This window comes from Mesoplodon densirostris, chromosome 13 (genome assembly GCF_025265405.1).
Source record: "Mesoplodon densirostris isolate mMesDen1 chromosome 13, mMesDen1 primary haplotype, whole genome shotgun sequence".
Lineage (NCBI taxonomy): Eukaryota > Metazoa > Chordata > Mammalia > Artiodactyla > Ziphiidae > Mesoplodon > Mesoplodon densirostris.
The window spans coordinates 13,497,263-13,520,362 of NC_082673.1; the positions used below are offsets into that span (position 1 = coordinate 13,497,263).

General features: G+C 40.8%; 1 protein-coding gene across 2 annotated transcripts in view; it reads left to right on the forward strand.

Moving 5' to 3' along the window:
- The first annotated feature begins 2,445 nt into the window (after positions 1-2,445).
- Positions 2,446-23,100, forward strand: part of PREX2 (phosphatidylinositol-3,4,5-trisphosphate dependent Rac exchange factor 2) — a 279,954-nt gene continuing 259,299 nt past the window's right edge. For both annotated transcript variants that reach the window (XM_060115599.1, XM_060115600.1), the window contains exon 1: positions 2,446-2,586. In XM_060115599.1, the coding sequence (XP_059971582.1) occupies positions 2,446-2,586 (141 nt within the window). The remainder of the gene's footprint in view (positions 2,587-23,100) is intronic.

Below are 23,100 nucleotides of genomic sequence, written 5' to 3' on the forward strand. Positions count from 1 at the left end.
TTTCCTTTTCCTGGCAGACAGAGCCTAAAGTTTCAATAGAGGAAGCAGGGAGGGATACAACACATTCAGAGTTTATGAAAGATCTTATTTACCATCAAAGTGAAGGTTTCCAGATACTCCCACTCTGTTTTCTTATGATCTTAAGTCTTTGATGAGGAAATTAAGGACTGCAGCCCGGGCTACAGAAGACAGGGAGAGGTGCATGGCAGAAGGCACTACACAGTGTCCTGAAGCTGTTCGTTAATTATAAAGGATGTTGTGGACTGAGCAGAAACTATTCATATCTTAATAATTTCTACGTGAGCACTTCTGAGAGAAATCTGAATCTGTACACTTAAATGAATATTTTCCTGCTACCTTCCATTGCCTTTTGTGTGTGTGTGTGAAGCACTCTCTAGTGGGTTGTGTATAGACTTTTTTTTTTGATGGAAGAAAATTGCACAAACAGTTCTTCAACTTGGGACAGTTGGTAAGGAGAAATATTATTTTATCTAGAAGAACTCCTGATGGAAAACATGATTTATTTACGTAACTTTTTTACGTTAGAGAAGGCTGCAGACTAGGGGGGAGGAAATGTATTCATTCCTTGCTGCCTGTAGTACGTGGTGAAAAGGTTCAGTCCTGTCTCATTTTCCCCTTCATTACTGGGTGTGTATCTCCTAAGTCCTCCGTTGGTTTCTTTTGTTTATTGTTTACTACGTGCTGTGAGGTCTGCTCTTTAATGTGCCTCGTCCTGTTCTTCTGCCACAGGGTGTGAAGACATTTACTGATCTGTCCTCTGCTCATGCTACCTCTAAACAGCCATGCGCAAAAGAAAGAGGAAAATTGCATCTTGTTCGTCAGCTCCTCACGCATCATTCAAAAACTGTGCCCTTAATATAAGAAAAGTACAGTCCCTCTTTCTTTCATTACAGAGAGGTAGAGTGATTGATCACAAACCATGCTCTGAAAAGACATCATCTGGAAACCTGATAATTATTTTGACGTGAATAACGGGGAAAGCATCTTAATTGTTTTGTCTTGTTAATGCTTCTAACTATGGGCACAAATGAACATGCCACTTTCTGCCTCATAACCTCACTCTTCCATTTATTTAAATGTCACTAGGGTGAACTTTCCTACTTAAAGTTGTTCTAAGTAGGAAAAAATGACTCTGAAAGATATACATGGTTAATATCAAGACAAAAATACATATGGATTGTTTTGCTTGCTTGTTAAATTAATTGGGAATATTCAGTGCTCATTAGGTCCTGGCTCTGTTTCCAAGTAAGAAAAGGCAATAAAGAGAAACATTAAAATCAGGACACGCTCTGTGTTACCATTTTCAAATCCTAAAACTCTACATCTATATCTACATCTATGTATTTGTATCTGTATCTGTATCTATATATCTTTTGATGAGCATTCAGTAGCAGCTTTGTCTTTTCAGTTAGTGACACTGTCTTAAATCGTAGCAGCTCAGAAACAAAACTGGCGCAAATATTCTTGCCTCTGGTTGAATTTACATTCTATCCTGATGTTGAAAAAAAGTTACAGACATGCAAAACCTGTCCCTCCAAAACAGCACTGTGCAAGGATGATGCTTATTGTATCTGGAGTCTATTGTATGGGCCAGGCTGTCCCTTTCCCATAGTGTCTTCATTTATTATGCTAATTGACTTTCCAAGTGCAGGCAGGAGGGTATCCGCCTTGTGAAATATTCTCGGCTGGAGGGGGGGTTAAAAGCAAACCTGTTTTGTGCCTGAATAAAACCAAAAATCAGTGTGCTTCTTTTCAAAGACGGGAGGGTCAGTACCATGGTTGTTTTTGTTCCCATGCAGTTATGTAACCGTGGAGATTTGTTTCTTTGCTTTCAGGATTTGTACAGAACACATGAAAGCTAAACAATAGGCGGGAGTCACAGGAGCAACCCTCGAGCTGTGTCTTGGAGTCTGCCCTCCTAGGTTTGGGAATCTCCAGTTCCATCTCCAGCGCTGACTGTGCGTGTGCATGTGTGTGCGTGTGCGAGTGTGTGTTTAGTTAGCTGGCACGCAACACACTTCCCCAGGGTTGTGCTTCCTTTTTCCTGAGATTTGGCGAAGGGTAAAGGGTCGGAGTCACATGGATACAAAGCATTTGATTAACGTCCAAGTCACCGCTGGGGCTGCCGGAGCCGCCTCCCCTCCAGCCCCGGCAGTGCGAGGCCAGAGCCGCGGGGCGCGGTGCGCAGGTCCCGGGCGGGAGCCCCATCCCCCGGGAGGGAGTGGCCTCGGCACAGCCCCCCGTCTCCCGCGCCCGACTCCCGGCGGGCGCCCCCTCCTCCGCCCCCGCCCCGGCCTCTCCCCTGCGCGTGAAGTCGCCCGGCCCACCTCAGACCCGGCGGAGGCGGCAACTTTCCCTGCCGGCCGCGCGGGGCCGGGGCAGCGGCGGGCGCGCGGGGCAGCGGCGGGCGGCACGGCGCCCACCATGAGCGACGAGAGCCGCGGGGACGGGCGCGCTGAGAGCGCCCGGGACCTGGAGAAGCAGCTCCGCCTGCGCGTGTGCGTGCTCAGCGAGCTGCAGAAGACCGAGCGCGACTACGTGGGCACGCTGGAGTTCCTGGTGTCGGTGAGGGGCTCTCGGCGACGCGGGGCGCGGGCGGCGCGCGCGGCATTGTCTGCACGGGGACCGGGGACCCGTCCGGGCATCGCGGGCACCCGAATCCGCGCGCCGACGCCGGGTCCCCGGGGGCGGGGGTCATTTTTACTGCCTGGAGTCGCGCCGAGTGGCCGGGGCGAAAAGTTAGCTCGCGTGGGCGAAGGCTGTGGTTCAGGGAATCCCTGCTGCCCCGTCTCTCCTCACTCTTCTCTACCCCCCTCTCTGGTCTGCTGGAGTGCGTTGTGTAATTTTTTTATTTTTATTTTTTCCCTTGTCTTCCTTCCCGGGGATTTGTTTGAAGACTCTGGCAGGGTGGTTAAAGTCTGTCTGCTACATTCAGGTACCTCGAGGTAAAAAAAATATATCCTGATTCTTCTGGAGCTTGAGTTCATTATTCAGATCACATGGCAGTGAACTCCCTTTAGTTATAATAATCTTTGGAGCATAGGATTCTGGTGAGGGGTACGGAGGGCGGCGGGGTTATGATCTCCAGCAGCTGTTGGATATGAAAGCCACGTGTAGTGCTCACCGCATCCTCGTCTTACTGTCTGCTCTCCCCACCCCAGCCCGGGGTTTAAATCTGCTGTTTAAATCCCCCGCCCCCGTGGGTTCAGCTCCCGGGTTCCTCACACTGAGACCAGAAAAGCGGTAGAATAAAACTCCCATCCAGCAGCTTCAAGATTTCGTAGAACTCGCAGGAACTTTGTTTCAGAGTTTCAGCTTGACTCACTGGAAGTCTGCATTGAAAATGTTTCATTCATGTGAGGGCCAGGAGGGGCAAAACTGAGTGAAGGAAACTTCTTAGACGTCACTCAGAAGTTGAATTTTTTTCTGTTCGCCGCTGCAAAGACAGAATTTGAGGGTTGGTTCCTCTCCGCCCAGATGCACGAGAGAGCATCATTCACAGACTGAGGACCTTTAGCCTTTGCTAAAATCTCCCTCAAATCTTCTAACTTCCTCTTTCCACCACCCTATTCCATACCCCCTTGGCCTGAAGAGGAATGTCTCAAAGGCCAGACTTCCTGCTCAGCTTTCTAAAAGAGGTAAACTATTTGCTGAAAATCATGAAATTCACTCCTTGGCTCTGGCAAGAAGGAAAGAACACCGTCTCGAGGGATGTGAGATGCACAGGTTGGCTTCTGGTTGACCTCTCAAATTAAAATCAATATACTTGAGCCCCCAGGAGCCACATTCTTTGGACATGTGTGGGTATTTGAGAATATACTGGTAATTGGTGATAAATAGAATTGTTGTACACTTCCATGCAGCAATGTCAAAAAAGCATGTTTTTAAGGAAATGTGACTTTTCATAGCTTCAAATTTGGCTTTCATGAAACTTTGTTGGCGACCAAGTCCTTTGGCTTTTGAAGAATCTGGGTGACTCTTCAAGTTGCATTAGTTACTCCTTTCAGGAGGTGTATGAAAAAATACTGAGCAAAAAAAAGTCCTAATTTACAGAAATAGTCAGCTAATCTAACCTACCTTAAAAACCAATTTGTTGATCTTTATTTAAAACATCAGTTTTTCCTCTAATCTTAACACCTGATTATTAAAACTGATAATGTAATTCTGTATAGAGTTAAGTCAGAATTATGGGAGGTATAAAATAAATTGCATTTTACTCTTTACAAGAAGGTGGTTTTATGATTTCATTCTTATCTCATTCAGAAGTTATGGACTCTTCCACTTTTCCTTTTCTTTATTTGCTATTTTTTATGTACACGTTCACACACACACAAACACTAATTGGCCTGAAAGTCTTCCGAAACAAAGGTTAACCCTGACTTCCTTTTAGTCTTATAAACGTTCAGAGTCTAAGATCTACTTATAATACATTATGAGATTTTCTTTTTTGGGTATTATTTATAGCAACATTTCATTCTCGCCTGTTTTATGCAGTTACCTTCAGTTGATATAGTCAATCTAGTTTTAATTTTATCCTGAACTGATATGCACCAAGAGCTTTAAAAATATTCAAACCCTTTTGCCTGGTAATTCCTTTCCTAGGAATCCATCCTAAGGAAATGGTCAGAAATGCAGACAAACAAAAGAAGTTATTTAAAAAAAAAAAACCTGTAGTATTAAATAAGTGCAGTGGTAAATTTGCTGCAAAAATTGGATAATGAATTCCTAAGTCAAATTTAAATATTTGTTAGATTAGTCATTGTTTTTTATTTCTGCCAGTGCTTCAAGTCATCAGCATGGGTGAAGGTAATTCTTATCTTTATTACAGAGATGAAAAAACATATTTTTGGTTTTACCAAGAACATATTTTTACTTACAGGCCCATAAAGAAGCAAACAATTTGTATTATTGCTCTTGATTAAATGATCATATGACCTGAGGGGAAAACTTTTTTTTTTTAATAAGATGCTTTCTCTTCTCATTTCCAACTTTTGGCCTTTTAAAGAGAGAACACCTCCCCCCTCATCCCCCAACCCCCAGATAGTCCATGAACATTGCCTTTTTCTTCCCCCAGATGTATCAATATGTATGATCTACATGCACCTTCTCTCTAGTCACCACCCAGGCACACACTTCTAGATTGAACAAGACTCTGACCTTGAAGCTGCTGTCATTTAGAGTGGCACAGTCTTCCCATGGGGTGCCAGACTTTCTCAGGCCTCTTGTGCGGTATGCAGGATCTTAATTCTCCAACCAGGGATCAAATCCGTGTCCCCTGCATTGGAAGCTTGGAGTCTTAACCACTGGACCTCCAGGGAAGTCCCTCAGGCCTCTTCCTCTGCTTCTCTGTAGCGCTTAGCCACCTGCTGGATTCCTACTGGCCTTTCAAGGCTCTTCATCTCCTTCAGTAGAACTTTTGTGATCCCGTCCTCCCTCCTGCCCAGGCTGGAGAGCTCCCTGCTTGGTACCCACTCTTCCCTGTAGTCACTGCTTCCATGGCACCGAAGCAGGCATAGGCAGGATTTGTCTACTTTTGTCTTATTCTTCTAGAATGGAAGCTTCTTGAGGACAGGGCCACATTTTACTTGCCTGTGTTTCCCCAGACTTTTGTGCAGTGCTTGTGACACTGTAAGTACTCAAGAGATGCTTACTGAATGAAGGAATGGAGGAATCAGCGAATTCATCCATCTTCTAAACCTCCCACCCATTTTTAAGGACAGTTCCTCAATGATCCATAAACTTCTGATTTTGTTTTTTTTCCATTGGGTCTGTGTAGATAGTGGAAGTTACTTTTCACTTAGGCACATGTGTATTATGTAATAAGAAGCTTTAAATTAAACATGTAGTACCTGCATAGAGCCTGTGCTCTGCAACAAGAGAAGCCACCGCAGTGAGAAGCCCACGCACCGCAACGAAGAGTAGTCCCCGCTCGCCACAACTAGAGAAAAGCCCACGCGCAGCAGCAAAGACCCAATGCAGCCAAAAATGAATAAATAAAATAAATAAATTTATTTAAAAAAAGAAACATGATTTAAATCCGGCATCGAGGTATTAAAGACATTGTAACACTATTATTTCAGTTCATTGTAGTCTAAATTTTCATTTGGGACCATGGATATTATCTGGATTCATTATTTTTAGGTTGTAGATAAAATGGTAGAGAGTGATGGAATTTGTTTGAATTTATGTTCTTGTTTTGCTTGGGAAATGAAATTCTGTGCTTCATTAGAGTACTCTAAAACATTTTTTTTCAAAAAAATGCTTTTGTGGACCTAATTTCCAGTATTTGATATCCAGAGTCTGGACAGTCGTAGGTGGTAACTGGTTTTCTGGAGAAAGAACAAACCAGGGCCGATTTCAAGGGTGCGTCTTATACAGTCGCACAGGGCTACCCAGTCTGAAGGACCTCAAGCTTAGTTTGATGCTCTGCCATCACTGTCTTGAAATTCTTGCTCATTTTATCTTTGAACTTGGGCTTTGCAAGTGAAGTCCAGTGGGACAACAGGGTGTGAGCAGAGCAGTTACACAAAAGAAAAAAAACAGCTTTACACCTCCGTACCTTTAATAGCACTTTTTGTCTTGTCTTTTGAATAAAAGGTCTCACGTTTGAATTTTGCACCAGGCTTGGAAAATTGTGTAGACACATTTCACTGTGGCAAGTGGCGTTGAGGCAGGGTGATCGTATAATTTTTGTTTAAACTGGGACACTTCTGAGGGTGCAAGGGTGTGCTATTAATAATTACACAGGGAAACAGATGTAAACTGGGATTGTTCCTGGCAAATCAGAAAGCACGGTTATTCCCCGTTGTAGGCACATTAAGACGAAAACTTTGAGCTATGTGTCTTGTCGTAAGCAAAAAATTTAGAAATTTGTTACCTGTCTGAGCTTTGACCTCCGATACCCCAGAATCTTGAGTCCTGTCTCTAATTGCTATACAGAGCCACAGATGTTGGCCATGCCGAGTGTCTGATTTTTGTCTCTATTATATTCTCCTCTGCCCTTTTTCTGTGTCTCTGAGTTTCTGCTTCTTCTCTTGTGTGTTTCCCTTTGGTCAGTTTGGCCTGTCCCATGGTAATCTTGGCTTCAAGACAGTGACGGCAGGTTGCATCCTATGCGACGACAGCCAGAGTTAGTACGGTACTTTACACTGTATACTGAGCAGCTGCATATTTCTTATCTGACTTGGCTTCATGTATGTGCATCTCTTAGCTCTTTCAGATGGTGCTCCTGAGAGCTTCTGGGTTCTGGGGTTTGGCTTCAGGGGTCCTCACAAAAGGTCAGAGGAGCTGAATTGTGTGGCTTCAGGCTCTCCACCCTGGCATCTCCAATCACAGCCCCACCTCCTTCTGATTTGTGTTATTGTTAAAACAGTTAGAAAACCCCCTCCTCTGGATGGTAAACTCTGAGAGAATAGGGATGCATTTACTTCCTCTGTATGCTTTTCTTGGCCTCATCAGGATGCTTTGTAAATAGCAGGTGCTCGAGAAAACAAACAGACAAATAAAGCAGAAGCAAACAAAGGGGTTTGAATGAATCCGAAAACAGCTTCTTTCAGTCATGATCCAACGTTTCTAGGGAAAGATAAATAAATTCAACACATTATGCTTAGGCTTTCTGTATACCCCTCAAAGTCATACATTGCAGTGCTAACCTTCAATATCCAAACAATCACAATGCTGTGTGGGAGGTGAAATGATAGAGTAATAAGCAAAGTGTCAGGGAGGCATCAAGGGACTCCCTCAGCCTGGGGTCAAGGGAAGTTTGGGGAAGAGGTGATAATAGAGCTGGCTCCTGAGGGATGAGGAGGAATGTGCCAGACTCCGAAGAGAATGATCCATCCTGAGAGAGTAACCGCGTTGAGGGTGACCATGGTACGGCAGGCCGGGGGCTGCTGGCATGCCCTGACATGCTCCGGATGCTGAAACATTCTTCATTAATGGGGATAAATGCTTCTGTATGCTTTTTGGCTCTTGGGAGGAGATAAGGTAAGTTCAGGCCAGTTTGAGAAGAGTTCCATTCTTAAGAATTCTGACTTCAACTAAAGCCAATGGGAAATCAGTTGTGAGGGGACACATGCTCTGTTATTAATAATAAACAAGTCTGAGGGCTTCCCTGGTGGTGCAGTGGTTGAGAACCTGCCTGCCAATGCAGGGGACACGGGTTCAAGCCCTGGTCCGGGAAGATCCCACATGCTGCAGAGCAACTAAGCCTGTGTGCCACAACTACTGAGCCTGCGCTCTAGAGCTGTGAGCCACAACTACTGAGCCCGCAAGCCACAACTCCTGAAGCCCGCATGCCTAGACCCACGCTAAACAACAAGAGAAGCCACTGCAATGAGAAGCCTGCGCACCACAACGAAGAGTCACCCCCGCTCGCCGCAACCAGAGAGGAGCCTACGCGCAGCAACAAAGACCCAACGCAGCCAAAAAAAAAAAATAATAATAATAATAATAAACAGGTCTGAGACCTCCAAGGTTGGCACTGGGAAGGGGGTCTCTCACAGGAAGAAGTTGCCAGGCCAAGATTCCCTGAATCTGTGTCTTTGAATTTGGCCTTGGGATTCCTTCTGCTCGTTCTCTATTTCCGCCACCTCCCTGGCCCTCAGCCTACACTGCTTATTTGGTAATCCACACAAGAATGCAGAGAAGACCCTTTCTTGCTCGTCTTAATCTGGGACAGGTTATAACCTTCAAAAAGTTGTTACTGTTTACTAAAGGAGAGCACAGACCAGTCATCCTGGAAAGGACACAAAACATAAACATAGTCTAGTTTGTGTAACACAGATTTCTGCTCCTAACAAAGTGATCTTGCTCTCAGGGTCTGCAGACCCTGCCCTATTTTTATCGTAAGCCTTAAGACAGCTCCTGTTTGATCCCCCTGAATGGGCACTACTCCTGGGCTGACTTGACTGGGTTCTTTTTTTCTAGTCGTTAGCCTGAATGTGTATTCATGAGTGTGGTGTCAGGAAGCAGCCCTTAAGATGCCTTGACTCTTGTAGTAAACATACTGTGAATTAAATGGGGCTCTTATATAATTCTGATTTTTGAAGTGTTAATCATGTGGCTAGAACTGACTCTCTGTACAGAGGGATGTGTCTTTAGTCTTAAGGTTTCATCTGCATAATTATACGGTATTATAATTTGATGACATTAAAATGAGTAGTCTTTATTGAGATTAGTTTTGTCTCTTGGCAAGAGAATTCTGTCAGCAGGGTTGAGGAACAAAAGTTGAAGTCTGGTTATCCATTAGGAGTTTCTGCCATTTCACTGGTCCAGGTAAGAACTGTGGAATGTTTGATCTAAGGTAGAAACGATGATGAAGATAAAGAACTAAACCCAAATAAAACTCAAACAAAATCAAACCAAACCACAAAACGTCAGACACCCAACAACCACGAGACGTTTCTTGGGTGGAACCTTTAGTATTTACGTTCACTTAGAAGTGGAGGTTTAAGTAGAATGGAGGACATTAGGGTGGCCTCTAGTTTGAAGATAGGATGGGGTGTGTCATTGATTCAGGAATGGAATGCAAGGGGCAGAACAGTGTGGAGAGGAGGAGAAGAGTGAATTTGGTTTTCAACTTGCTGAGCTGCAAATTCTGCTGTGATTTGTGAAGATAATAATGTGGAACTGAAGCAAGAATTTAGAGATCTACAAAGTATTGATAACTAATCATATATGTTGAAGCCATCAGGTAGATGAGATGGCACAAGGGGAGCAATTCAAGGAAGAAAACATGCTAACCAAGAGTAGGATGTAGGGAGCTGATATTTAAAGTTTAGGGGAAGAGGAGAGTGCCCTGGTGACTTGAACTGAGCTGTCAAAGGTTGAAGCAAAGAACCAGGAGAGAGTGATCTCCTGAAAGCCAAGGAAGGATCTAGTTGCCAGAGGAAAGGTTTCTTTCAACTCTCAGAGCTTTACAGAAGTAGGTAGTGTGAAGACTGAAGAGGCCACTGGATTTGGCAATTAGAACATCATTAGGGTTTTGGCTTCAGGAGCATGTGTGAGCAGAAGCCTAAGAATGAGCTGGAAGACATGACATGAGTGGAAGCTGAGGAGATGAAGACGAATGGAAAAGCCGTTCAAGGAGGTTGGTGATAAATGCAAGGGGAGAAATAGGTTATTAACATAAAGGGATAATTTTTGTCTAGGGATGTTTGAGGGAGATGAGTATAGCCAAGAAGAAGGAGACGATAGATAAAAACAGGGAACTAAAGCAGCTATAGCAGAGCATTGTGGAAGTCAAATGAATCTTCTGGTAAATCAAGAGTCCCGTGGCATTGGGGGGCAAGGAAGGCACTTGGTATGTTCCGTGGTATGCCATGGAACATACCCACGGCAAAATGTCATGACAGAGCCTAAGAACAAGCAAGCTGTCTCTCGTATATTTTTAAAATTCCGCTTCTTCTTTAGTCTAGAGCTTTCGGAGACTACTGGGGTGGCCTTTGCATCTCCCTGTGACAGCTCACCAGCAGTTCTCTCTCCTGCGTTGGGACAATGGAGTGAAGTGCACGGTATAGAGCACGGGTTTAGGTTAGGGGGCCTGATGACCCAGGGTTGAAGTCTTGGCACTGAAATTTACAAACAGTGTAGCTTTGGGCACCTCACCTAGCCTCTTTAAGCCTCCTTGCGTATTTGGAAAACCCATTCGACACTATCTCACAGGGCTGGCCTAAAATTAAATCAGCTTCTGTAGGTGAACTGTGACGTGTGAATTGTGACTTTTGAAATGCAACATACAAATTTAGAAGTCAGAAGAGGGAAGTAAGTTCCCCTGATTTATTATTACCTCTGTTATGACTAGGTTCAAATCTTGGAAATAATGCAATAATCATTTTATAAAATCATGACACAAATTGTATAAAATTTATGCATTACATTTAATGCACGTAGCAATCATTGTGCACACTTTTAAAAAAGAAACACTGGTTTATCTGACAACATTTTAGTCTGATTACATTTTTTCTTAGTACTTGTCTTTTGAGTGTTCTTTTACTCCATACCTGGCATTATATTTTAATACCAAATAAGATTGTTATGCTTGAGTTTGGGGTATAACCTATTTGACCTAAAAATAGTTGTTCTTGTTTTTATTAATTCTTTAAAAATCTTATTTATAATATTTACTTTTCATAACATATGCATTTTTATTATTCTCAACTTAGTAAATGTTTCTTTGCTTGGAAGTGTGGTTGGGTCACTTTTCCAATGGTTTTGAGTGAAATCACTCAAATCCTGACACATCTAATAAAAACATTTTTTTCCTAATTTTTTCCCCATTCTCATGAACTATTGCATTTGATCCATGAGTTCAGTGATTGTGATTTTAAGAACATTGATATGTTGATGTTCTGATATTTAAACACTTCTGATTAGTATAGATGATTTCAGACTTTGAATCTGTGAACAATTTGTTTTTTAATTCTAACCTTGCCGTATAGCTAAGTATAGTGTACAAAAAAGGACCTATCTCATTGGAGAATATCTAAGCCCAAGGACATTATGTTCTGTCATTAATGCTAAATGCATATTTTCCATGAAAAGGCAAGCCCTTCATTTGAAAAGGTTAAATGGTATAAACTTAAGAAATGACTCCAGCTGGTTAAATTTAGAATACTGATAATGAAACTATTCTCTGAGTTTATAGCAAAAATCTAGCAATATAGAATATGAATGGGTAAGCATTTTTATTCAGTTTAAAGCTTCATTTCTCTGAGAAGGTCAAATGAGGGTTAATATCTATGTTTGACTTTGCTTTGCCACTTTTGTGATTTTAATTATCTATTTAACTTGTCTTCTTGCCAGGAGGAGAGGCTTTATAGATGGTGACACATTTTCAGTGGTTATGCAAGAAACATTGATGTTTTCCTTCAGTGCCTTGTAATGCCTCCACTTGGCCTTAGTTTCTTGCTCCCTTGGATTCTCGTTTTTCTCTTATTTGAGACTATTGCCCCAAAGAAAGAAATCTTAGGATTCCAAAAATGACATCTCACATTCCAAAGTTTTATATCTGTCAGTAGCACTAGGGGAAGAGCTATGGAAAGACATTATTTTCACCTAAATGTTAGTCCCACACCCACACATTCCAAGATTATTTTAATAACTCATTATTTTCCCAGAGGTGAAATTATGAGTAAAGGAGACTTCCATTTTATACACTGTATATCTGTGTCATGTTTGACTACTTTGTATAACTTTAATATATATAGAAATATTTTTTATTTATATATTTTACATTTCACACATTTTCTGGAATATTCTAGATTCACCTTTATCTCAATTTTTCTTGTCCCTCTTAATAATGAGATCTCTGGCAGAGACTTCTAATTACCTCCAATATCCGTTATTTTTTTCTTCTGTAGTAATAAAAGTTTTAGCATGACTGTCTGTCTTAAGACTACATTTCCCTGCCTCCCTTGCAGTTAAGTGTGGGTATGTGTCCTGGTTCTGGTTCTGGACAGTGGATTGTGAGCAGAAGCAGCATGAGTAACTTCTAAGGTATTCTTTTTTTTTTTTTTTTTTTTTTGTGTGTGTTACGCGGGCCTCTCACTGCTGTGGCTTCTCCCGTTGCGGAGCACAGGCTCCGGACGCGCAGGCTCAGCGGCCATGGCTCACGGGCCCAGCCGCTCCGTGGCACATGGGATCTTCCCGGACCGGAGCACGAACCTGCGTCCCCTGCATCAGCAGGCGGACTCTCAACCACTGCGCCACCAGGGAAGCCCCTAAGGTATTCTTTTATAACAAAAGACTATGCACTCTCCCCCTTCTCCCTGGCTGGTATGAGGTGGTGATGGCAGGTGATGGGGCAGCCATTTTGGACCATGAAATAGAAGTCACATGTTGAGGATGACAGAGGAACAAAAAAGGAGTCGTTTCTTTATTAAAGAAGTCTAACCTGTAGCCTATCAAAAGTGGGCCTATAAGATAAATCAGTATTTATTGTATCTAACTCTGTCCTAGTCATTTTTGTGAAACTTCACATTTTGCTTCCAAATTCTTATTGATTTATGCAAATTATTAACAAATTGGCAAACTTTAATATATTTTTTTGCCCATTTAAAATTTATTTGTAGTTTTTCTTTAATGGATCTTCTCTAGCTCAGCAATGATTTCCCAGGATTATGCTAAAACTCTGCTCTCTTCTTTTCTACTGGTATATTTTAGCTTTTTTCTTTAGAAAAAGAACAGGTTTTTTTTTCAGTTTTTTTTTTAAGCCTGTACTTATAATTCTTTTTCCGGAAGGCCAGAATTTTTGTGTTTATTATATATATTTATAAGGATGTTTGTTCAGCTGCTTTCTCTGAGGTCAAACAACAGTAGTTTAAACAACACAGAAGGATGGTTTGTGAATATGGAAGTGGTATGTAATCAACATGCCTTTTTTGCATCCTCTCTTGGTGCTCTGGTTATTTAATTTTTCAATACTGTTGCCCAACAGTGTCCAAGGGAGTGAGCAGCTCAGCTCCATCAAGTCATTCAGAGACCTCTCTGGTCCTTCTATCTTATTGCTCCACCATCCCCTAGGACCGACTGAATCAGAGTCTGTAGGACAGAGAGCCAGTATCCATATGGTTGAAGTTGGCTTGCCAGAACCGCTTTCATGTTCCAGCCCCAGAGGGACTGATGGTGGGAGACACATTCCACACATCACTTGCACTGTCATCCCCTTGGCCAGAACATGACACGGCTGAATCAGCCGCAAGGGAGGCTGGGAAATGTAGTGTCTAGTTGGACAGCCATGTGTACAGCTGAGATGTGGGGAGTTTTATACTAAAATTAAGAAGTGGACAATTCATACTGAGAGGCAAAGAGTAGTCTCTGCCACCTTTTTGGAGTCAGTGATACTTTAAGCTCATTCCTGAGAAACTCACTTATATTAACTGTTGGATTCCTTTACTGTAAGAACGTATTGTACTAAAATACCATGTGGATTATTTCACCCTAAAATGATATATTCTTGTCCATATAGAAGTCTGTTCCATATTTTATATATGTATCTCTTTACATATGTTTGTAAGGGTTCCCTAAAGGTCCCCCCCGCCCCTTTGGCTTTGACTACAGGAAGAATTTGAGAGATTTGGAGATTTTGTGTGATTTAAATTTTTTTCGGAAGTCTCCCCCCGACAAAAAAAAAGTTCCAGGATAATCTGGAAATCATTATTTATTCTGTGTTTGTTTCATGTCAGGCACTGCATATTCCTGTGTAACTCACAACTCCCTTCAAGGCTTATATCCTTGTATCTCACACCTGAGGACACCCTGATGAGCTCCTAAGTGGGAGAGTGGGGACTCTGAGCAGATCCATTGTGTTGCTGGTGATTCGCTGGCCTGGGCATTTCTAGATGGTGGGAGCAGCGTGATTAATCAGGACTAGGAAAACCAAGGCAGGTGTTGGGACCGGGACACAGAACTTGTTGACTCCGGAGGTACACAGAGGCTGAAAGACAGGAAGGTACAGTAGTTCGTTTCAGGCAGACCTTCAAGAGCAGGCGAGCAGCAGGAGCTCACTGTCAATCCAAGACAGGGGTCAGAGCCAGGCAAGCACTCAGGAGCCAGAGATTACCCAGAAGTCAGGAGTTTCCCTCGCAGAAGTGAGGAAATGCAAGACCTTTAAAAAATCTAGCTCTCGCATTGGTAATGTACTTCATTACTGAGACTAGTTTCAGTTTAATTGAATTCCTTTTGGGTCAGTTGGGATCTCTATGTGCTTATTTACTTAGTACTTCACAACAGGTTGAAGCTGTTAAATATAAATAGCGTTAAATATAGCTCATGTTTATTCCATATATGATTAAATCATAAAATATTTGAGACAAGTGTCAATTTTACACACACACACACCCCTTCTAGTCTCCAAAATGTATGTACTGCTTGGCATTCAATGGATATTGTATAGATCACATTGGTAGAAAGCATTAATGTAATTTAAATACAAATGAAGTGAATCCCCACAGTTAAATGATCATTATTCCTGGAGTGTTTTGTTTGCCAAGCCTACTTCTTTTGATGGGTTGGATGAGGGAGGGTAACTGGCATTCAGGTAGGCACAGAATGAAGTTTGATAGATAAACCCTGTTATTTAGATAGGGGCATTTTCCTTAGTTTCTACCAAGGACAATTAGTACAACCATATAATTGTATAATCTTAGAGTCCAAAAGGGAATCATGCTATGGATGGATGAGTATAGTTTTCTACTGAAATATGAGAAGTTGACATTTCTCCTGTACATTTTTCAGTGAGCTAATAATCCTCACATATAAATTGTACCTTCTCTGTATGGTGAAATTTTTTGAGAGTAGCAAATATTCTTTGGGATTTACTTCCCTTTTTATTAGTTTGTACTTAAGGGTGACCTAGTTATAAGGAACGTGATCAGTTGGACTGTCAGAAAATTTGAGAGTTAGGTTGATACTTGAATGGATTCTTAATTTTAAACATACACATTTCTATAGTTGAGGATTTAGGTCAGATTCAACTTTCGTGGCATTAGGAAAATATAAGCAAATGTTAGCAGAGATCCAGATAGTCAGCCAGGATGTTTGAATAATTTTTTTAAAAAGGAAAATCTGCTAACAAGATTTAATGAAAAAAATAGCTTTATTCTATTGTATTATATATCCTCCCTACAAATTATTTTCCAGCCTGCCAGAATTCAAATTCAATTCTATGATATTATAGTATTTTCTTTAGTATTTAATGTCTAAGTGAAATTTGCAGTAATTTTTTAATAAATAAAGACAGAACTAAAAGAATCTATTAAAAAAAGTACCACAGGAAATAGTATGGAGGTTTCTCAAAAAACTAAAAATGGAACTACTATATGACCCAGAAATTCCACTCCTGGGTATATATCCAAAAAACCCCCAAAACACTAATTTGAAAAGATTCACGCACCCCAATGTTCATAGCAGCATTATCGACAATTGCCAAGATACGGAAGCAACCTAAGTGTCCATCAACAGATGAATGGATAAAGAAGAGGTGGTACATATATTCAGTGGAATGGAATATTACTCAGCCATAAAAAAGAATTAAATTTTGCCATTTCCAGCAACATGGATGGACTTGGAGGGCATTATGCTAAATGAAATAAGTCAGACAGAGAAAGACAAATACTGTATGATATCACTTATATGTGGAATCTAAAAATACAACAAACTGGTGAATATAACAAAAAGGAAGCAGACTCACAGATATAGAGAACAAATTATTGGTTACCAGTGGGGAGAGGGAAGGGGAGAGGGGCAATAAAGGGGTAGGGGAGTAAGAGGTATAAACTATTAAGTATAATATAAGCTACAAGGATATATTATACAACATGGGGAATATAGCCAGTATTTTATAATAACTGTAAATGGAGTATAACTTTTAAAAACTGTGAATCACTGTACTGTACACCTGTAACTTACATAATGTTGTATAGCACCGTACTTCAATAAATGACATTCAGAATATTCTAAAAAAAAAAAAAAAAACGGAGGATGGAATCAGAGTGATTTTTTTTTTATTCGTTTACAAAACCAACTTGTTTAATTTGTGAAAAACCTTATTTTCAGCATAGTATAGCTTAGGTGTCAGGTCAATTTAAATAATAGCTCTAATATGATAAGCCTTATGATTTATCCTCTCCAATAATTGTTTTAAAAAACATAGAGTCTAGATATTTTGATTCTTAATGTTCCAGGGACTATTTATTGAGCACCTACTGTGTGGCAATCACTGTTCTTGGTTCAGAGGATATATCATTGACAAGAATTAAAAATTCCTGATTTCATGGGGCTCCCAATCAATTCAGGAGATACAAGAGAAATGAGTAAAATGTGTAATATATTAGTTACTCTAAATGGCAAGGAGAGTGAATGAAGCAGATGGGGAATAAAAATCTGTGTGTGTTTTGATATTTTATATAGGATGAAAATGCAGGAATCCACTACTTTCATATTTCTTTCTGTAAGTCTAAAAAAGTTTATTTATTTATTTTTAACATCTTTATTGGAGTATAATTGCTTTACAATGGTGTGTTAGTTTCTGCTTTATAACAAAGTGAATCAGCTATACATATACATATATCCCCATATCTCCTCCCTCTTGCGTCTCCCTCCCACCCTCCCTATCCCATTCCTCTAGGTGGTCACAGAGCACTGAGCTGATCTCCCTGTGCTATGCAGCTGCTTCCCACTAGCTATCTATTTTACATTTAGTAGTATCTATAAGTCCATGCCACTTTCTAACTTCATCCCAGCTTACCCTTCCCCCTCCCTGTGTCCTCAAGTCCATTCACTACGTCTGTGTCTTTATTCCTGTCCTGCCCCTAGGTTCTTCAGAACCATCTTTTTCTTTTTTTTAGATTCCATATATATGTGTTAGCATACAGTATTTGTTTTTCTCTTTCTGACTCACTTCACTCTGTATGACAGACTCTAGGTCCATCCACCTCACTACAAATAACAGTTTTGTTTCTATTTTATGGCTGAGTAATATTCCATTGTATACATGTGTCACATCTTCTTTATCCATTCATGTGTCGATGGACACTTAGGTTGCTTCCATGTCCTGGCTATTCTAAATAGAGCTGCAATGAACTTTGAGGTACATGACTCTTTTTCAGTTATGCTTTTCTCAGGCTAATATACCCAGTAGTGGGATTGCTGGGTTATATGGTAGTTCTATTTTTAGTTTTTTAAGGAATCTCCATACTGTTCTCCATAGTGGCTGTATCAATTTACATTCCCACCAAAGGTGCAAGAGGGTTCCCTTTTCTCCACACCCTCTACAGCATTTATTGTTTGTAGATCTTTTGATGATGGCCATTCTGACTGGTGTGAGGTGATACCTCATTGTAGTTTTGATTTGCATTTCTGTAGTGATTAGTTATGTTGAGCATTCTTCCATGTGTTTGTTGGCAATCTGTATATCTTCTTTGGAGCAATGTCTGTTTAGGTCTTCTGCCCATTTTTGGATTGGGTTGTTTGCTTTTTTGATATTGAGTTGTATGAGCTGCTTGTAAATTTTGGAGATTAATCTTTTGTCAGTTGCTTCATTTGAAAATATTTTCTTCCATTCTGAGGGTTATCTTTTTGTCTTGTTTATGGTTTCTGTTGCTATGCAAAAGCTTTTAAGTTTCATTAGGTCCCATTTGTTTATTTATTTTTTTATTTCCATTTCTCTAGGAGGTGGATCAAAAAGGATCTTGCTGTGATTTATATCATAGAGGGTTCTGCCTATGTTTTCCAATAAGAGTTTTATAGTGTCTGGCCTTACATTTAGGTCTTTAATCCATTTTGAGTATATTTCTGTGTATGGTGTAAGGGGGTGTTCTGATTTCATTCATTTACATGTAACTGTCCAGTTTTCCCAACAGCACTTATTGAAGAGACTGTCTTTTCTCCATTGTATATTCTTGCCTCCTTTACCAAAAATAAGGTGACGAGATGTGCGTGGGTTTATTTCTGGGCTTTCTATCCTGTTCCATTGATCTATATTTCTGTTTTTGTGCCAGTACCATACTGTCTTGATTACTGTAGCTTTGTAGTAGAGTCTGAAGTCTGGGAGCCTGATTCCTCCAGCTCTGTTTTTCTTTCTCAAGATTGCTTTGGCTATTTTGGGTCTTTTGTGTTTCCATGCAAATTGTGAAATTTTTTGTTCTAGTTGCTTGAAAAATGCCGTTGGTAGTTTGATAGGGATTGCATTGAATCTGTAGATTGCTTTGAGTAGTATAGTCATTTTCACAGTGTTGTTTACTCCAATCCAAGAACATGGTATATCTCTCCATCTGTTTGTATCATCCTTAAGTTCTTTCATCATTGTCTTATAGTTTTCTGCATACAGGTCTTTTGTCTCCTTGGGTAGGTTTATTCCTAGATATTTTATTCTTTTTGTCGCAGTGGTAAATGAGAGTGTTTCTTTGATTTCTCTTTCAGACTTTTCATCATTAGTGTATAGGAAAGCAAGAGATTTCTGTGCGTTAATTTTGTATCCTGCTACTTTACCACATTCATTGATTAGTTCTAGTAGTTTCCTGGTAGCATCTTTAGGATTTTCTATGTATAGTATCATGTGATCTGCAAACAGTGACAGCTTTACTTCTTCTTTTCTGATTTGGATTCCTTTCATTTTTCTATTCTGATTGATGTGGCTAAAACTTCCAAAACTATGTTGAATAATAGTGGTGAGAGTGGGCAACCTTGTCTTGTTCCTGATCTTAGTGGAAATGGTTTGATTTTTACCATTGAGAATGATGTTGGCTGTGAGTTTTTCATATATGGCCTTTATTATGTGGAGGTAAGTTCCCTCTGTGCCTACTTTCTGGAGGGTTTTTATCATAAATGGGTGTTCAATTTTGTCGAAAGCTTTCTCTGCATCTATTGAGATGATCATATGGTTTTTCTCCTTCAATTTGTTAATATGGTTTATCACATTGATTGATTAGCGTATATTGAAGAGTCCTTGCATTCTTGGGATAAATCCCACTTGGTCATGGTGTATAATTCTTTTAATGTGCTGTTGGATTCTGTTTGCTAGTATTTTGTTGAAGACTTTTGCATCTATGTTCATCAGTGATATTGGCCTGTAGCTTTCTTTCTTTGTGACATCTTTGTCTGGTTTTGGTATCAGGGTGATGGTGGCCTCATAGAGTGAGTTTGGGAGTGTTCCTCCCTCTGCTATATTTTGGAAGAGTTTGAGAAGGATAGTTGTTTGCTCTTCTCTAAATGTTTGATAGAATTTGCCCGTGAAGCCATCTGGTCCTGGACTTTTGTTTGTTGGAAGATTTTTAATCACAGTCTCAATTTCAGTGCTTGTGATTGGTCTGTTTATATTTTCTATTTCTTCCGGGTTCAGTCTTGGAAGGTTGTGCCTTTCTAAGAATTTGTCCATTTCTTTCAGGTTGTCCGTTTTTTTGGCATATAGTTGCTTGTCATAATCTCTCATTATCCTTTGTATTTCTGCAGTGTCAGTTGTTACGTCTCCTTTTTCATTTCTAATTCTATTGATTTGAGTCTTCCTTTTGTTCTTGATGAGTCTGGCTAATGGTTTATCAACTTTATATTCTCAAAGAACCAGCTTTTAGTTTTATTGATGTTTGCTATTGTTTTCTTCGTTTCTTTTTCCTTTATTTCTGATCTGATCTTTATGATTTCTTCCTTCTGCTACCTTTGGAGTTTTTTTCTTTTTCGTTCTCTAATTGCTTTAGGTGTAAGGTTAGGTTGTTTATTTGAAATGTTTCTTGTTTCTTGAGGTACGATTGTATTGCTATAAACTTCCCTCTTAGAACTTCTTTTGCTGCATCCCATAGGTTTTGGGTCATTGTGTTTTCATTGTCATTTGTTTCTAGGTATTTTTTGTTTTCCTCTTTGATTTCTTCAGTGATCTCTTGTTTATTTAGTAGTGTATTGTTTAGCCTCCATGTGTTTGTATTTTTTACAGGTTTTTTTTTTTTTACTGTAATTGATACCTAGTCTCTTAGTGTTCTGGTCAGAAAAGATACTTGATATGATTTCGATTTTCTTAAATTTACCAAGTGTTGATTTGTGACCCAAGATATGATCTATCCTGGAAAATGTTCCATGAGCACTTGAGGAGAAAGTGTATTCTGTTCTTTTTGGATGGAATGTCCTATAAATATCGATTAAGTCCAACTTGTTTACTGTGTCATTTAAACCTTGTGTTTCCTTATTTATTTTCATTTTGGATGATCTGTTCATTGGTGAAAGTGAGGTGTTAAAGTCCCCTACTATGAGTGTGTTACTGTCGATTTCCCCTTTTATGGCTGTTAACATTTGCCTTATGTATTGAGGTGCTCCTATGTTGGGTGCATAAATATTTACAATTGTTATATCTTCTTCTTGGATTGATCCCTTGATCATTGTGTAGTGTCCTTCTTTAAAATATTTCAAAATAACTTTTATTTTTTACTGTTAACCTTAATAGGCAATATTCAAGAGCAAAGTGTTAATCAGGTCACTTGTTTTAACTCCTCAATATAATTATAATTTAGTGGTGAAATTCCACCCAGTTATACATTGCTAATAGAGTTAACAGAACAGATTAGCAAAAGCATGGTGACTCGAAGACTTAAGGGTTTAACTGGGTAATTTTTTGCTGTCACCGTTTAGTACCCTAACTTTACTATAATAAACATTTGTTTTTTGGAGGTGCAAACTCAAAATCTGCTCCCTCACTCTGTGACGTATCCATATTGCTGAGCTGATTTTATAGTGTGTTTGCCGATAGGTTTTCAGGTCCTGGCAGCTTGGCGTCTGGTGGGAACTGCAGCTGATGTTAGCATACAGCATTGGTGGGAACCTGGTGCTTTGTGCAGTGCTCCACTGGCAGAAGCTTCTGCTGGAAAGGAAGTATCCTTTAGCCACGAGTGGATGGAGGCATGGATGGGGGCTGGGGGGCTGGAGATCTTGAATGCACCGCATGATCCGAAGTCAGTTTTCTATCCCTTACCTTAGATGACCTCAGATGTATTAAAAGCTAAGGTAGGAAGTCCTTTCCATACATTTTTCTGATAAAAGGTCTTTTCCTGAGAGGGACTAGGAAGGTAAGGAATGTCCCTGGCAGCCCTCAACCCTCCTTGTTCCCATGGCGTTGTCTCCCTGGTGGCCTTACAGAAGGACTCCCTTGAGCAGCATGGACAGCTGGATGCAGATCCTTACTGGACTATGAAGTGTCATTGGGAACCACTGCCAGAGGCTGGGAGAGTGGGAGGTCATTTGAGGACTGTGGAAAATATTCCCTTTCTCCTCAGCATCCTGGGACCTTGTTTCTTTTCTTTTCTTCTTTTTTTCTTTTCTTTTTTTTATTATTAGTTTCTGCTTTATAACAAAGTGAATCAGGCATACATATACATCTGTTCCCACATCCCTTCCCTCTTGCATCTCCCTACCTCCCACCCTCCCTATCCCACCCCTCCAGGCGGTCACAAAGCACCGAGCTGATCTCCCTGTGCTATGCGGCTGCTTCCCACTATCTATCTACCTTACGTTTGGTAGTGTATATATGTCCATGCCTCTCTCTCGCTTTGTCACAGTTTACCCTTCCCCCTCCCCATATCCTCAAGCTGGGACCTTGTTTCTTGCCTTGTTGTCAAGAGAGTTGGGAGCTCAGATTCTGATCCTGGATTTTTCTTCAGGGTTCATTCTAGAAATGATATTTTTGAATCAGCCTTTTGTGGGGCTTCATTCTTTAGTTCCCTGAAATCCGCAGCTTGAAGGAAGGGCAATAGATTTATTACTATCGTCATTACCAACTTCAGAATAGAAACTGATGAATAATTATACTGGACTTTACAGAAGTGTCACTGGAGGGAAGGGACTGAGCTGGCTGGATTTTTTTGATAAGGTTGTGTGCCTTCCTCTTCCGTTTCTCTTTGGAGACCATTCTATGGCTAATACATCATAAGAGTTAAAAGGAAGTGCAAACACAATGACCACAGAAAGTGTAAACCTTTTCCATTCACTGCTTTGTGCCATTTGTGAGTTGTCTGCCTAATTGTTTCAAAGTAAGGAAAAACTTGGGGTTCTTATCTCCCCTTTATCAGTAGCACTGGTTTTGTGAGTGTCGGGTGATGCTGGCAAAACTGGGACTCAGTCCTCCTTGACGGTAACAGCCATTGTAGCAAACCAACCACAAGAGTTAGTACAAAGTATACGCACAGGCTTAAAGGCAAGTAGATTTGTCTAATGATGTAATGCAAGATACAGTGCCTGGGAGGGAATCGGATATAGAACATCACGCTGTAACAGTGTTCAGTCCCATCTGTAGCTCTGCCTTGGGGGCTTTGGGATTTTCTGCACCCCCCCCCCCCGCCTGCTCGGTATCTCAGTCCTTGTCCAGGCCCTGAGTCCCAGAGTCCCAGGAGGAGGCCCTGAGTGCTGATGGCTCATTGCTCAGGAGCACAGCGAATGCCCGCCGTGGGGGTGGTCACTGGGAAGCGAGGCTAGATGTAGAATTTGGTCTAAGATAACATCTGGACAAGCCAGAGGGTCATGAAAGGAACTGGGGTCAAGGGTTAACACAGCTGAGGTCTCTGCACTCTGTGACACAGAGCCAAGGAAGCAGCCTTGGGGGAT